The sequence below is a fragment of the Megascapheus bottae genome, chromosome 6 (assembly GCF_031878675.1).
Source record: "Megascapheus bottae isolate mThoBot1 chromosome 6, mThoBot2.hap1, whole genome shotgun sequence".
Taxonomy (NCBI): domain Eukaryota; kingdom Metazoa; phylum Chordata; class Mammalia; order Rodentia; family Geomyidae; genus Megascapheus; species Megascapheus bottae.
The window spans coordinates 52,949,457-52,967,334 of record NC_143514.1 but is presented as its reverse complement, the minus strand read 5'-3'; the positions used below and the strand labels follow the sequence as shown (position 1 = coordinate 52,967,334).

General features: G+C 41.8%; 1 protein-coding gene across 2 annotated transcripts in view; it reads right to left on the bottom strand.

Moving 5' to 3' along the window:
- LOC150061855 (BEN domain-containing protein 5) overlaps positions 1–17,878 on the bottom strand; it is a 971,256-nt gene that overhangs the window by 87,141 nt on the left and 866,237 nt on the right. For both annotated transcript variants that reach the window (XM_090334883.1, XM_090334882.1), the window contains exon 9: positions 14,179–14,290. In XM_090334883.1, coding sequence (XP_090191009.1) covers positions 14,179–14,290 — 112 coding nt within the window. The remainder of the gene's footprint in view (positions 1–14,178; positions 14,291–17,878) is intronic.

Here is a 17,878-nt window from a genome sequence, read left to right as displayed (position 1 = left end):
AGTAGCGATGACTTCATTAAGACCTATTCCAGGAAATTAATTACTTAGAACCAACCAAGTTTGGCCCTGTTGTTTTTTTCCTCTGCTTTCCCTCGATGGTCAGATCCTTTCCTCCTCACATGTTTTATGTACATATTGAAAATAACTGTAAAGTATAAAAAAGGAGAGGAGAAAAAACACCTTGGATACTACAGCTAACATTTAGTTTACATCCATTCTTTTTGCGTATGTTTTAAGCATTTGCATATGTCTTAACATATAGTATATATGCAGCCTTGTTTTCTGTAATGTTTCATTTTAAATTACAGCATAAGCATTTTCACAATATTATAATTTCATTGTAAACATCCATTATATGAACACAGGGCAATTCAGTTAATCAATTTCTAACCGTTAGGCATTTATATTTTCCCCATTTCTTCTTACTTATAAGTAATGATTCTAGGATGTTTCTATTCTTGCATAAATTCTTAGTCACATTTTGGATTATTTCTTTAGTCTAGGTTTCTAATATTTCTACTGCTGACTCCAAACAACAACAATATACTTTAAACCCCAGGCATTTTAAGGAAAAAATGTTTTCTCTCCCTCTTTTGAATGTTTTCTTCCTGCTCCCTGATGGGTATTCCCCATAGCTTTCAGGGTCAGGTCTGAGCTCCCTGAAGTAATCTACAAGCGCACTTTGATAGTTCTCTCCTGCCACTTAGCTTTGCTTCCTGTCCTCTCTCTATAGGCTCCCTCTTGTCCAGCAGAACAAACTTCTGGTGATTCCCTGACTACATTTACCCTTCTAATCCCTCCTGTAATGCTCCCCTAGTCTTTGTTAACCAAATAAACACTACCCTTCCTCTTAAACTCAGCCGGGTTCCAATTCAAGTCCAGTTCAGATGACCCTGCTTTTCCCACAAGGCGCACAAAGTCCTGTCCATCCTACCACCACCTGTGCTGCAATCACAGGTTGACTTGGTCTAGCGTTCCACTCCAGGAAGTGGGGCACTTTCTGTGCTTAAGGATCTATTTAATCACATACATTTCTTATATTAATGATGGTCAGTCTTTGCATGTGTGTGTGTGTGCATGTGTGTGTGTGTGTGTGTGTGTGTGTGTGAGAGAGAGAGAGAGAGAGAGAGAGAGAGAGAGAGAGAGAGAGAGAGACTATATGCACATGCAGAGTGCCCAAAACAAGTTGCACATACCATTTTATTTAATCCTGATAATCACCCCTTAAAAATAAAGAAACTGGCTGGGTACAGTGGCTCACACCTGTAATCCTAGCTACTCAGGAGGCTGAGATCTTAGGATCAAGGTTCAAAGCCAGCCTAGGCACAAAAGGAACTGAAACTCTTATTTCCAATTAACCTCTAGAGAACGTGAAGTGGGGCTTGGCTCAAGGGTAGGGCAGTAGCCATGAGCTGAAGAGCTCAGGGATACTGCCCAGGCCAAGTTCAAGCCCCATGAATCACACACACAAAAAATGAAGAAACTGAAGCTTAGAATGGCTAAGGGACCTGTGCAAGGAGGTTAACTACTGAATGTTGAAATGAGACTTAACACCAGGCCAGATCCTAGGCTATTAGCTACACATGTATACAGTGGAAAAGACTTTTGTATGAGAGGCTTTGGACTTCTAGCTATATCTTTTGGAGACCAGCTTTGAAGCCACAACTCCAACTTAGACATCAGCTTCTGGAGAGGGAGGGATGGTTTCATCTTTGCCTATGTGTGTGTTCCAGTGTACAGTGCCTGGGGTCAGAAAATTCTTGTTGAACAAGTGAGTGGATGCCTTTTTACTTTGGGGGATTATAGCTAAGTTACTTATCCATTGAACAGCCTAGAAGTAAAGCAGGCCATGGAAGCCTAGGATAACTGGGAAAATATCAAGGCTCATTGGCCAGAAGTTCAGGCTGTGCTGAGGCCAAGATGACACCTGGGACCAGTATGGGGCCTGGGAGAAGGGCATTAGTACTTCAGGAGGGTAGGGGCAATTTCCTGTGAAAAGGTTAAACAGTTCAGTTCTGGCTGGAAGCAATGATTAGACTGGTCCTTTCATCAGAATTCAGCTCTCTTCACCACAGTAAATAATGGACTAATTAGGCATCTGGCTTACTTGATTTCCCATGGCTAAGGCCAATTTCTGAAATGCAATATGCTATTTGATGTACCAGCATGAATTCATCCTGGGCTCCAGAGCCTCCTAACATCAACAACCAAAAATAACTCTCAGAAAAGTTCCACATATGTTAAACACCAAACATCCTCATTGTAGCCTGCACCCAATTACAAGTCTGCTCAGCTGAGTCCCTAACAGGGGAGCAGATCTCAGCCTGCTCAGATGAGGGGCACAGAAGGGGAGTAAGCTTGAAAATGAATGGGGATAGGTTAATCAGAGGAAATGACCTGGAGTAAAACTAGAGCTGTTGAATAAATGATGAGAGGTGGTTCTGGGGATATCAGACTGACTCCCTGAGATCCCATTGCAGCTAGCTCACCATCGCCTGGATAATTAGGTGATGGAGGGAAAGGAAAAACAGGTGCAAACTTGGTTTATCTTAGACACCAGAGTAAATGGAATAGCCACTGGTAGCGGAGAGGAAGGAAGAACTTAAGAATCTATGGGTTTCTGAAAGGCTGGATTCTAATCTTCCAATTTTCCAAATCTGTGAGCTTGACTAAAGATTCTACACATAGGAGTTGTTGGTGACAGGGGATCAGCAGAAGAGCAGAAGTGAAAGAGGAAGGAAAAAAGATGAGTCAATAGAAATATAGTAGGAGAGAAATGCAGAAGTTTGAAAGATGAAACTGCAGCAAATTTCTCTGGATGTTTTCTATAGGCTATTTTCCTCGAATGTTTCAGTGCCATTTTGCTGAGAATGATGAGTGAGATTAAGGGCCTGTCAAAGTTCTCTTCTCATCTTCTAAATGCTGGACTCTATCAGATGATAGAGAAGCCAAATAGAAAAAAACCCCGCAACTTCCAGCTTTGAAACAATCATGACAACTGCCATTCGAATGCTTCAACCAGGAACTATATCCCAGCTCTATGGGCTGTCTGTGGGAAGCTAAACAACTATCCTGAAGAGACTGCATCTTAATCAGCTACTCAAGAAGTTCTCACTGAGGTACCTTGGTCCTGTTCAGGATAACGGTTGCCTGAAGGCAGATCCTGTGCAAAAGAGGTTTACAATGTAGCTGAGAAAATGGATCCCTGATCAGATCAGGTACCATGCTTATGAAGTATTCTCTATGAATGTGAAATAAATTTTGGTATAGAAACTTTATTGCCACGGGCCATTTGGATATTTCTAACATCATTCAATGCCATACAAAATTATCCATACAGTAGATGGCTCCAGACAGCTGACCAGGAACATACAAAAAGCCCACCTGTCAGTCCCATCATAAACTAAATAATTTACTTGCCCGTATACAGCCCACAGGCTAGACATTTCCCAGAGATACAGTCTATTGATAGTTACAGGTAAGCCAAGAATTGAGGGCTTACTATGGACAAAGTGTATAGACAAATCGCAAAGAAAGCAGGCTTGGAAGTAGATTCTGCAGAATAAAGAGGATTTTATGTCTCTTGGCTTAAAACACTTGTCTATCCATTTAGCAGAACCCCATTCAAATGTTAATTCCCAGGTTTAGTGAGTGGTTTTCTTTCTCCCCATCTGCCTTTTCCCTGGTTTCCCAGTATTCATTGAGAAGGTATGCTCTATTCTGGATGTTCAGGATAGAAACATAGCTTCAAAGGGAACACGGTCAATGATGGAATATCGGAACTGGGCTGCAGGGACAATATGATGATTGCTCAGTTAAATGCATGAAATAACAGCACAATTTTCATATACCTGCTATTAAAGGTTATTTATGTAGTGTCTGATCCTTATAGAAATCCCAGGAAATAGGACCTGTCATTCCCAAGTACAGGTAGGAGAACTGAGCATAGAGAAGGAATGAAATAATAGACATGACTCAAATAGAACCTTTTAGAAACTTGCTTATTCTCCCCTGGGGCAATTTAAGCCAAATATCTATCTACTCAGTTACTAAGACGTACCTAGAATCTTTCAGGATGGAAAGGGGTTAGAGGAATTGAAGAGGACCACCACTAATTGACAGGAATGCCACCAAGAACCAAGAGCCACCTTTCCACCCTCTTCTGACAGAGTCAAAGTTATTTTTTTAAAAAAAAGCCTTATTTTTCATCATGAGGGAAATTACACTTAAGGAAGCAATAATTTATTGGAAAATTCCTTAGTTTCATAGACCATCACAAGCTGCAGGAAAAAATTGAGACGGAAGTAAGATCTGTTTGGGCAAAGTCAGGGATTCTTTAGGATTATGAAAGGTTGTACTTAAGAAGGAAGCCATGCTTAGAGTTTAAGCAAGCTCATTTTAAAATGGTATTGTTAGTTCTGCCCAACATAGGCAGATGAGGAAAAGAGCATGTGGATAAGACAGAGTCAGCCATAGGCCAGGGCACAAGACCTAACAAAAGCAGAAGTTATGTAAAGTTAAATCAGTACCTCCCAGACACAGGCACCTAGCACTTGCAAAGCGACTCCTGCATTCAGGAAGAAGGGTAGCAGAAATTAGACCAAAACAAATGTAAGCAAGCAAGTTTTGAGAAACAGCAGGTAATCCATGAAAAAAGAAGATGCCTGTTGCTAACCATATTAATAGGCAACAACAAGGTTGTCTATTAACTGCTTGTGGTTAGCACTTTCAAATCTCTAGACAACGCTGTGACCTTTGCCTAGTTTTCCTAAACCCCTCTGGTACAAGGGCTTTCCCTTTCTTTCCTTCTCTTTCCCTTTTTTCTTTCCTTCCTTCCTTCCTTTCTCTTTCATTCTGTTTTCCTCTTCCTTCTTCACTTTCTCCACCCTCCCCTCTTCTCTTCCTTCTCTTTTTATTTATTTTATACCAAAACTGGGACTTGAAACCAGAGCCTGGCAGCGTTTCTTAGCTTTTTCTCTTAAGGCTGGTGCTCTGCTACTTGAGCCATATCTCCATTATTGGCTTCTTGGTAGTATTCACAGGCTTTCTTGCCCATACTGGCTTTGAAGTGTAGTCGTTAGATCTCAGCCTTCTGAGTAGTTAGGATTACAGGCATGCTCCAGCTCCCAGCTCCTTTACTTTCTAATAACTTTTGCTGCTTGCTACGTTATTGTCTTGTCTGGGACTCATTTGTTGGGCATTCTCAGACCCAAGTTTGGGGCAAGAGCAATCAAATAACAAAAGTATAAAAATTTCATTCATCTCAACCAGCCTGTTTTTTATAGCCTTCTGAACAATATTATATATATATATATATATATATATATTTCAAGTCTTGAATCCTATATTGATTGCACCTTTCCCCTCCATAGCTATTTGCTAATTTGGGGGCTATGTTGCTAGTAATGGAAAAGTATTTGCACAGATGTGTGTAACCTGTGGTGTTAGGAATGAATGCATGTATCTCCCTCATGAAACCTCCAGCAGCTAGCTGCATGCTCAGCCTTCCAACAGGACATCCCTCCCCACCCTACCCTGGAGTAATATCCTCTTCTAGTATAGAAAATGTTTCACACAGAAGCATTCATTCATATGCATTCACATGTGTGCATTCATACATATGCATACTTGTAGATCCATTAGATCAAACCACGCCTTTGGGGAAGCAGACAAGTTAGAGCATGGAAGGAAATTAAAGGTCCAGAGAAGGGAAAGTATTGCTTGAGAGTACAAAGCAAGCAGGTGGTAGAGATGCTTGTGCTCTGGATATGGATCTGCAACAAAAATTTAGAGACCTGCAGTCCAGATTCTGGAGTCGCAGTGAGAGTCTCAGGTGCTTCAGGGATGTGGTGTTTGGGGGACAGGGGATGGGAGGATGTGATATTGCTTCTTTCTAGAGGGTGATAATAGAGGACAAGGAATCACTCTGTCCCCCCAAACACCCCTGCTGCAGCTTCCTGTTCTCCTGGTTGTCCTCTCAGTATACAGGGGTAAAAAACGGGAGCTTTCCAAGCTTTACCCCCCTCCCCCCCACACACATACACACACACACACACACACACACACACACACACACACACAAACACCTGGCAGGTATGAACAGACAGGTGTGAACAGGCAGGTATCCTTGTATTCTGGGGAGTACTCTCTACCCTTCTAGGGAGTAGTCTCAGGGCCTTCGACTCTAGCTACCTGGTGAGAGTCCTGCTTACTGTGAGAACAGGTTTCCTGCTATTTTCTTCAAGTTCAACAGAATGTTGAGATAGTGGATGGCAGTGTGTATAATCATGTTATCTGTAGACTTGTCTATGTCTGCTTCTAATTGACCATATTTGTATGATTAATGCATTTTCTGGTTTATATATGTGAATGCATCCATTTCGCACATATTTCTTTTTCATATATTTTTATTGTAATTAATAGAGGGTTACATTATATTCACCAGATAGAAGGTACATTACTTCACATACATTGATACCCTTTCTCATGTCTTGGTCCCCATTTCCCTCCTCCTACCCCCGACCCTCATCTTTTCCTCCTTTTCCTATCGACTTCAAATAACCAAATACACATTTGTACAATATATCAGATAACCAGGTAAGATACTATAACAATATGTGATAACCAAGGGACAGCAAAAGAGATGAGAGATAACATAGTACATTAAAGATAACAATCACTCATTATATGGCTTTTGTTTCTATATCTTGGAGGTCATTTCATTTAGCATCATTCTATATGGCCTTAAGTATCTAGGTTTTGTTCTATTGTAAGTCTCCATTTTGCACATATTTCTATATTGTGCGTATGTTTTGTGGGCTGGTGTAAATGAATGATGGTTGTGTGCATATTACCTGACCAGGTCACCCGCTGTTCTGTGGTGTAATTTATTTATTTATTTAGATGACAGAAAGAGAGCAGCTTATCTGGAAGACTACAGGAGGCAAAAGGGAGGTAGTGGGAGGAACCTACCTATCCCTGTGTTGCTCTACTTTAAAAGCTGCTTCGTGTTGTTATGGCAGCTAATTTTCTTTAAATGGTTTAAGGAAATGGATCTGTCTAAAAGAGCTTTAGCCAAGTTGTTATAGCAACGCCAGTGATGACTGAGAAGGCCGTTCATATTCCTGCAGGAAAAGGGAAATCATCTTTGAGTGTAGAAACCTCTTTTTAAGAAAATAAGCTCTGGGGTTCTGAGTAATACCAGGTGCAAAGGAAAGGGCTGAAAAAAGTCCATTTCCCACTCCCAGCCAGATCCTGGCACTCTCAGCAACAGGCCTGGCCTCCCTAAAGAAAGCTCCTCATATTTCACCCGGACGATTTCAAAAGCACTTAGTTAATTTCTTCTTGAGGGGCTCCACCTTCTATGACCCACTGGGCACACTGTGGCCTTAGTACTTTTTTGGACATACACTATCTGTTCCTTGATCATTCAGCATGTGTCAAAAAAGTACTAAGGCCACAGTGTGCCCAGTGGGTCATAGAAGGTGGAGCCCCTCAAGGAGAAATCAACTAAGTGCTTTTGAAATCGTCCGGGTGAAATGTGAGGGCCTGGGAGTGCAGCAATAAATAAACATGTTCTTAGACCATCACTTCCATAAGAAGTAAAGAATTAGTCAAAGGTTTGAAAGCAAACAAGAGTGACAAAGATTGAAATTCTAGAAGACTCTAGAGTCTCTAGACAGAAGAACGGAGCGGTTGGAATTTACTATGCATTGTTCTTTCTCTATTGAGCCAGTTTCACTGAGAATTCTCCACTGACGAATGATTCTCAAGATAAAGAGAGTATGTGCTAGAATATTCTTTGTAAGAAGTGTCTTGTTCCAGAAGCTTCTAATTTTTTTTTACAGTCATGACATTTGATGTTTAGTTCAGTTAAAAATCAGTTTAGCTGGGAGCATGGCTCAAGTGTAGAACATCAGCTAGCAAGAATGAGACTCTAAGTTCAAAACTTAGTATTACCAAATAAGTAAATAAATAAATAAGCAAGCAAATAAATAAAAATTAAAAGAAGTCTTGACACTTGGATTTTGAGTCTTTGGCCCACTGTGGCAGGCCACATGAGTTACCTCAGCTCCCTATAGGATAATCCTTGTAACCCAGCCCCAGCAGTGGAGGTCTCTGTTCCATTCCATCATGTAGCTTTCCTGGGAATGCCTGTTCTCCTTTCCCTGTAATCTCTATTGTCTCCTTTCCAAAGGTCCAGTCTAAATATAGCTTCCTTAAACTTTCTTGAATCTCTTCCTCTTGTCAGCCCCACCTTTCTCCCACACTCAAGTTTCCAAATCCTAGCTTTATTCCAGTATAAACTCCAGCCTGCCTTTGACCCAAATTATGAAACAGATCTGATGAAGGATCTAGCCATCTCACAAGGTTGTAAGCCTCTCTGAACCTGTGACCTGAGCCATTTATCACAGTACTTCAACAGTTACCAGTATTCATAGGAATGCTAAGGAAACTGTGATGCATTTTAAAGAAAACAACGCCTTTTTGTTCAGCTTCTCTCTGAGTGTACCTTACAGGTGCACATTTAGATGGGAGTAGAATTGCAAATGATGGTATGAGGAAGATCATTCACAAATCAGATTAGCTAAGCCCTCTTCTCTCTTCTCTTCTCTTCTCTTCTCTTCTCTTCTCTTCTCTTCTCTTCTCTTATCTTATCTTATCTTCTCCCTCCCTTCCTTCTCTTTTTAAACTGCTTTGAGGCTGGGTGCTGCCCCTGAGCCTCTTAGAGCTCCAGGTGAGCACTCTACACCTTGAGTCAGTGTCACTTCTGGATTTTAAGTAGTTAATTAGAGAGAAGAGTCTCACGGGCACTTTTCTGCCCAGGCTGTCTTTGAATCATGACCTCAGATGTCAGCCTCCAGAGTAGCTAGGATTACAGGTGTGAACCACTAGTGTCCGGTCAGCTTAGTGCTTTGAAGATCATGACTGGACATAATGGTGAGAAAGGGCCTGTGTGAGGCCTTGAGCATGAGTGACTCTGGTTGTTTGGCTATATGTGATATGAAGTGACTGTCATTTTCTGGGATGTGTGGTAGACTGAAAGAAAGGTCCCATGGGAAGGGGGGTGAAGAAGTCCTTACCTGAAAGGTAATATTATTTCTGGTGTTAATTACCTAAGGAAAGGGTAGGATTGTCAGACTTAAAATCAGAGAAGGTAGGAAAGACCTGAAAAGATTACAGAGCTGGAACTGGTTCCCCTGGCCTTCATTGTCACTAAGGAGACCAGAATGCGTAAAAGTTGATGTTCAACAAGAACTAGTTGGATCATGGGGACAGGTTGGAGTTGGGAAGACCAGAGAGCCCCAGGAGAGACCTTGGTGGTCCAGGAGCAGCCAATGCCAATGGTAAGTAATGGACTAGAGTGGAGCAATAGCATAAAAGATGACCTGAGAATAGAGGAACAAGAGCGTGTGTGCTGCCATCCAAAGTTCTAACCCTTAGAGTTCTGGACAATCTTGGTATGTTGTAGTTAAACCCAGATCACAATCTTAATTAAAAGAGGACACTGTGGTGGTGTGGTGGTAGAATAAAGGGACACTCCAGAGAGCAGAGAATTGGAAGAGGGCGTCTGCACTAAAGTGTCTCCTCTTCAGGAAGTCCTAGACCCTAATCATTGGGGCTCTAGCCTTGTTTTAGCATTTGTTCACCATTTATGCTGAGAACCTGCTTACATTAAGATCCTTGCTGGGCCCCAAGGACTCTGAGAACCATTAGCCAAACTCTGTACTCTAGGGACAATCAGTCACAATGGGTAAACAAGAGTCATCCTGCCCAGAGGAAGCTATCATTGGAAATACAACATGAAACATTTTGTGTCAGCTCAGTGTAGTCCTTTGGGTTACAGACTTCCTTTTCAAGATCATCATTTAATATCTAGTGGCCCCAAGAAGGATTAAGGGTTTAGTGAGTCCAAAGATAGGAAAGTAGTCTTTGAAGTTAATGTTATCGTTTGCACAAGGACAGCAGGCTTTCCTTGCCAGATGAGGACATAAAAAGGCCCCTTTACAGGACTCTGCAGTATCAGTGGGACACTTCACTCCTGTTCAACTTCAAATGGAGCCTATCTAACGATGCATGTACTAAGGGCCCTGGGGCCTCATCTCAGGCAGGGCACCATAGTAATGGTGTAGCCAAAGCCAAATCATAGGAACCATGCAAACACCTTCCTCTCCCAGTCTCTTGTTCCTTCGATCTTCAAGCAATTGCTCCTCCCTTCAGTCTAACAGCAGCAAACTTGGATTGTTTCCTAGACTCTAGCTTGCACCCCTTTAAATTCCTTCTAACAGCTACCAGAAGAGACAGTCTGAAATGCAAACATGATTCTGTCACTTCTCTGCCTAATCCTTCATTGACTTCTCATTTCCGTGAGCTCAGTTTTCCATCTCTGTCCCAACTCTCTATGGCACTGTTCTTCTGTCTATTCCTAGTACTAGACATAGCAGAACGACTGCTAAGCCATTCCCCTAAGCTGTGCCTTCCTGTCTAGGAAAATGCACCCCTGTCCCTACTGTTCATTCTCCCTGCCTTGGCCATTGCTCCTGTATCAACACAGATGTTGTCTCCTCAATTGGCCCCCATATAGTGTGCTCCTTTTTATTAATACTCTGGAATAACTATCTGCGATGACTCTATTCACTGAGTTGTCCGCTGCAGGACACGAGCAGCTCATGTCCTGAGCAAGCTGAGTGGGGAGCCATGTCCACATCTTGGACAACCTTGATGATTCTCTGCTTGTTTATTTCTGTAGGCAGCATATCACCAGGTTAAGCATTTAAAAACAAATCCCTGGCTGGGCAGGTGGTAGACACCTGTGATTCTAGCATTTAGGAGGCTGACAGGACAGTTGCTAGTTCAAGACCAGCTTGGGCTACATTGTAAGTTAGAAAGAAAAGAAAAGACAAAAATGAAAGGAAGGAAAGAAAGGAAGGAATGGAAAAAAGAAAGAAGAGAAATAGAGAATGAAAAATAGAGAGGGGGTGGGAAATAGGGAGAGAAGAAAGGAATGATAGGAGGGAGGAAGATGGAAAGGAAGCGGTATGGAGAGAAGAAAAAGAAGAAAGAGGAGGAGGAAGAAAAGGAGGAGGAAAAGGAGGAAGAGGAGAAGGAGGGAAAGTAGAAGGAGAAGACAGAGAATAAGAGGAGAAGGAGGAAGAAGAAGAAGAAAAGAAGAAAAAGAAAGGAAAGGACAAAAGAAATGAGTTCAGAAATTCTCTCAATAGCAAGCTTGGAGCTGATTGCAGTTCTGTATGTGACAATGAAGGTTGAGGAGAGCAACACTTTTAAAGCTATTAGGGCAGGTGCCTCCGGGCGCTACAGTGTTTGGAACTGAGCACAAAGATGCCGTAGTGAAATGTGAATTTGAATCAGATCCAGATAATGATTACTTGGGATGCACTTCATTCCAGTACTGTCACTTTTAGCTAGAGAGAACATGTAATTTATCATTCAAACCGCAACACTATTAACAGCAGATGGGGAACAACTAAAAATAATCCAGGACCAAAGGGGGAAAAGAACATCCCCAGGAAGACTAAAACTTAGGACCATTCTGATTATATCACATTCTGGCTTTTTTTGTTAATAGCCCGTGACATGTTTTGGAAATGTACACTTACCAGTATTACTTGTTGGATGTCTGTTTCCCTGTTGTGTCGAAAGCATCATAGTTTTCCCTCATTATTAGAACTATTGTACATTAAATATAAACACACAGTATATAAATTTTGGAAAAACGAGGGAAGGAAAGAATGGAGTGAAACATTGAAAGAAGACCTAACTTCAGAGATAACAGCTCAGATGCACACATTGATTTCAGCCTGAAAGGCCTTTAACGAAGGGCCCAGTAATGCTGTTCTTTCATTCTAGGTGCATGAAACCTCTGAGATAATATGTGTTGTGTTAAAGCTCTCTTCATTTCCCCAAAAAACACTGAGGGGAAGGAAAAAATGGAATAAGCTGGGATCCTATCACCAGGTCAGATTGATTCTTGCATTAGTGCCCTATGTCCTAGTTTATGGCATAAGGGAATGGATGTCAAGGAAGAAAATAGCTCAGCATCCATGATATAGCTTATTAAGACCTAGCCCTCTGGTGATCAATCCATTCATGCCATAAATAATTTCTTAATATTAATGCAATGGGTGGCCTGCTCTATTTTGCAACATAGACAAATGCCCAGTAGTTTATGAGCGTATCAATAACTTCTAGTTGATGATGGTTCTGGCCGGCTGAAGTCTCTTCCTCTTCAGCAACCCTAACCTCCTTTCCGTGGGTTCCTCATCAGTTATCTCTTTAGGATTCATGTAAAACACCACTTCGCTCTGTTCATTGGCTTGTGAGCTATTCTTCCTTCTGGCCCTGAGTCTGTTTTCACCATGGCTCATTGTCCTCCCTATCAATAAGTGTTTTCTTTCTTTCTTTTTTTTTTTTTGTGGGTCTTGTCTTGGACTTGGCCTGGTGTTGTCCCTGAGCTTGTCAACTCAAGGCTACTGTGCTACCCTTGGGCCACGGCCCTACTTCCCATTTACTAGAGATTAATTGGAGATGAGTCTTGGGTCCTTTTGTGCCTGGGCTGGCTTTGAACCTTGATCCTCAGGTCTCAGCCTCCTGAGTAGTTAGGATTACAGGTATGAGCTACTGGTCCAGGTTAATAAGTGCGTTGTATATAGAAAAAATTTGGTATAAAAGAATTTTCTATGTTCAACTCAAGTCAAAGTTATTGAGTATCTATTGCCAGCCAAATCTAAAAAATAACCACATGTCTGTGGATTTTGAGAAGGAGATAGAAGACATGGTGGCTATCAGAGAAACTACAGTTGATGCAGAAGGGAAAGTGCTGCTGACTGTAGATACTGCTGCAGAAAGTCAAAAGCAGCTTCTCTCTGCAAGAAAGCTGGTCAGGGTGGCATGAAGACTTTGGAGACAAGGAAAGATGAACTGGAAAAGGAAGCTAGAGTACTAAAGGCTGTGAAAGGTCCAATGCAGAAGGTGAGCTAGGAAAGAACCCGGAAAGTAAAATTCACACGCACTACTAAAATAAATAGCCATTTTATAATCAAGACAACTATATTGCACCTAAGGACTTAATTTTTCATAGATTGCTTTTATATGTATTTTTTGAGCACACATTGATGCAGCTCTTTAGTTCTGGATATTTTTGTCAGCATCTTCAACAAGAGTTGGTAGAGTGAGTTACACTGGTACAGCACTGAAGCCCTGCTCTGGTAGCTGTGCTGTCTTTACTGTCATCTGATCAGACCTAAGGGGTCATAAAATCACGTAGCTGGAAGGAACTCAGATGTAATTTCACTAGAATATCTTTCAAATAATTTGAGTCTTCTCTGTGCATTATTTTGGACAGAATATCATCTAGCCTCAAGTTGAACGCTTTCAGCACGCTAGGCTCACAACCCCATCATCAGGCAGCTCTAATGGTTAAAGGCTCTATCTCTTTTTATGTACTCCACATGTATCAAGACAGTCCATTCTCCCCTATCCCTGGCAGCTCTACAGAGAGTTTGATTATGATTCTCCAAGCTAAGAAACCCCAATGCTTTCTCTTATTTGTCACTGGGAAGAATTTACCCTGCTGAGCAGATTGATATAGATACCCATGGTTCTGTCTGCGTAGCCTCCTGCTTTTTCTTCTGGAATAGTGGACCCTCTTCTCTGAAAATAGAGGTAGATACTTACCTCTTGGGCCCTCTCCTCTTGCCTAGGTGTGGACACATCAAAGTCTTCTGGAGCTGCCTATTGAGAGCGCGTCACTGTGGTGGTAGTGAGAGCCACTGGCTTGTGGCACTTGGCATTCATGCACATTCCCTGTGTGTCACTTTCATGACACACAGCTGGCACTCATCTAATGACTTCTCAATTTTGCTTATACTATTTCAAATTGCATTTCTTAGTTTGTAACCAGAGAACCTTGACAAATACATCCAATGTGTTTCCATCATTCCATGAGTCCACATAACTGAACCAATACTTGTGAGGGGAGTGGGAGAAGAAATTGGGAAGAGGCACTGGAGTCTGTAAAACTCAGTGACCAACAGGCTTCCTCTGATTTTGTGCTTGTCATCAAAACATGTAGCTTCTAGTGGGCTTTCCCACTCAGCACCTCCCCTTCCCAGAGTGATCCTCAAGGCCAGCAGCTGTGGAGCGCACTCAGATACTCACGGGGTCGTTGTACATCTGCACAATGAGCTGCTTCACCCCATGCAGGGTAGGATGGACCCAAGGAGAAGGATCTAGCCAGTGACGATTCAGGTCAAACCCCATCAGAGAGCACCTAGACAATAACCAAGGCCAGAGTCAGGAGAGACAGAGACAAGACAGGCTGAGTTTCTCACATGTCAAAATATATTTAAGAACAGAAACAATAATTATGACACTTCTCTAATGTGTATTGCTTTCTGGAGATAATTTTGCCCAGTTTGAATTAATTCATTCCGTGCGGTCAACCTTATGGCATTACAACTCTATTCCTGGTCCATAGGAGAAGTTGAGTCACAGACAGGTTAAGAAAACATTTTCATGACATGGTCCATGGACCCATGCACATCTTCTACATAACACAGTGGAAACTAATGCTCTCCGGCCCAAGCCACTGGTGTCCCCATCAATGCTCCCATTGTTTCCTTTCATCTCACCTGCAGCTACCTCACCAATAGGGATCAATGTCTTATTTCTACTGTCATCACCTTGAGTCTGATCCCAGGTCCAGAGAATGGTGACTGTCTCTTATCTTGTTTCCATCCTGGGCTTTTGCTATTCCACCCTTTCTTCCCAAATTTTTCCACACAAAGATCAGGATGATCCTCTTAAATATGTCACATCATGTCCTTTCTCTGATCCGGTCTCCTTATTATATGCAGTATAAAGTCGAAGTCCTTACCGTAGGCTAACAAAACCTCTCTTGGTCTATCTCATTGACCTCTGACCTCAGGTGCTACCATTGGCCTCAACTGTTTTATACCAGATACTGGCCTTCTCACTGTTCTTCAAACACAGCAGGCAACATCTTGGGGACGGTGTGTAGGCTCTTCCCTCTGCCCCAAACTCTCTTGCCCTAGATGCCTGAATGACTCAGTCTACTGCTTTTTTTTTTTTCCAATCTTTTTTCTCAACTATCATCTGCTCAGCGGTGCCTCACCAGCTCACATTTTCTATAAACCCTCTCTTGCATGCTACATAGCTTCACTGGAACAAGTGTAATTATGGCATTTGGCCCTCCTCTTCTCCCTTCCCACTTCTTATTCCTCCAGATCTGTTCACAGCCCCGTTTGTATTTGGGGGAGGTGCTGTCTCTAGAGCTCGGTTCCCATGCTTCTGTCCTCACTAGGCCTTCACACATACACTGTACGTCCTATTCAGGCCAGACCAGATCAGACTAACAACTTTCAGAAAAATTATTCTTGTCTACAGTTCAGATGATTGTGCTCCCTCTCTCCAGTCCATCTCCTTCCTATGCCCAGAATGGGTCTCCAACACACAGCTTACCATATTTCTTTCTTGCTCAAGATTTATCTGTGGCTTCCCATTGTCTATAGAATAAATTCTGCTCTTTGCAGATATTTGTTCAATTCAAAACTGAAGATAATAATATCCATGTTCTCTCTTTCTTCCCCCCCTCTAGATTATCTTTTTCTTCTCTTTCCTTATTTTTCTATTATCATTTTATCTTCTAAAGCCTTCTCTGTGTCCATAAGCAATACAATTTTATCCCTTCTCTGGTTACAAAACTTGCATTCCCACCTATCATCCTACAAAATAAAATAGATGATTGCAGTGGTATGGAAAGTCATAATTTCTTCTTATCCCTTTAAATAAGCATGGTGGCTGTCCTATGGGAGGACAATGAATGCTTCATGCACACACATGAACAAAGGTCTCACTGAGAAGTCATGTGAGATAGGCCTTGGGAACAGGTAGAATTTTGCCAAGTGAGTACTGCAGGAAAGTGTGAATCCAGTCAGATTTGAAGGAATGGCTAATAGTGGCTCTCCTCACAAATGTCTATTTCCTCAGTGCCTCTGGGAAGCGAAAAATCACATTTCTTCATCAGACCAGTGCTTTTGCTCCTACAGGAACCAATGAATCACATGGAAATTTCCAGAGTGAATCTTTGGATTCATCTTCAGAATCTCATTAAACTCCTGCCTCGTCTCTACCTTGAAGGTACCTCCTGGGGAGTGTCAGAGAGTGACTGTGGCATGCAGAGGGAGCACCACAGAGATCAGGTTCCTGCTCTGCTTCTGCCCTACTGTGTGACCTTGAACAAGTGCTCTCTCGAGGCCTGTGTTTCTCCAACTACAAGCAGAGAAGGAAAGTCTGACCACAACTTTCTCAGGAGTTCCTTTCACTGTTCCTGTATTTTCCCTACCCTCCATCTCCAGTGGAAAAGAGTTAGCAGAGCAAAGTCTTCTCTAGCCAAGGATTCTCAGCGGAGAAGTGATGCCTAGCTACTAGTCATTCTCCCTACTGTAATGGCTCATTGATCTTCACCCATGTAGAGGTAAAAGTTGCTCCTGACCTTGAACTTGGGAAAGGATCCCTTTTTCATTTCCTTGTACAACATAGGCATTTTCTTTGTTACTAAACTCATAGCTTCCAATATAATAGTGTTACAATTTGACACTGGCCCATTGTACGAATTTCCCATGCCTTCTTTAGCCATTTCTCCACTGTGGCACATGTATGTTTCAATGCCACATTATATTGTTTTGTACAGGTGTGGTACTGAGAATTGAACTCAGGACCTTGCTAGGCAAGTGCTCTACCATTTGAGTCACACTGCCAGTCTTTTGGTATTTTTAGTTCACTTTTCAAGTAATGCCTTGCTAACTTTTTCTGCAACTGGCACCAAACTATGGTTCTCCTATCTCTGCCTTCTAAGTAGCTTACATTATAGGTGAGTATCACTATGCCCAGCCAAATGTGTACTATATTAAAATTGCACTCTTCAATATGCTGAACCCTAAACTCTTACAAACTTCAAAAACACTCTTTCAAAAGTAGAAAGGTGGGGCTGGGAGCTTAGTCTAGTGGTAGAATGCTTGCCTAGCATGCACAAAGACATATATGGAAGTGGTGCTGTGGCTCAAGTGGCAAAGAGCTCTCCTTGAGGAAAAAGCCCAAAGGCAGTGCTCAGGCCCTGAGTTCAAGTCCCAAGACTGGCAAAAAAAAAGAGAGAAAAAAATGTAGAGATAGGAAATCCCTCTCTCACAGGGTAGGACAAAATCTCTGACTTAAAGAATGTGTCAATAAAAGCTGAGGATTAGAAACTAACTTAGTTAACAAGATAGAGACAAAAGGGTAATACAGAAATTCTTGGAAGGTAGAGACAGGAGCAAAGAGGTTCAAGGCTAGCCCAGGAATAAGTTAGCAAGATTATATCTGAAAAACAATCTAGCTATAGTAGTGAATACATATAATCCCTGATAATTCAGAGATAGTGGAAGGACTATCATGGTCAAAGACCAGCCATCCAAGCAGAAGCAAGAGACCCTGTCTGACAAACAAAGTAAAAGCAAAAGGACTAGGTATGATTTGCGTGGCAGAACCCTTACCTAGCAAGCACAATGCTCTGAATGCAAACCTGGCACAAAATTAATTAATTAAATAACAATAAACAAATTAATCAAATAAACAAATTTAAAAATGCTATTCATCATAGTTTCATTATAAATCTTCTATACATCAAGCTCCATGACAGTGTTGCTAGAATAGAGAAATTAATAAGAAAGCGGCCTTGCCCTCAAAAATACTTACAATCTGCTAAGAATTTTCCTCCCTATAACTTTCCCTATCAGTCTCAGCATTGGCCCTTAGACTAGCATAGAATGATGAGGTTATAGTGTAGGGAGCAAGATCTTTG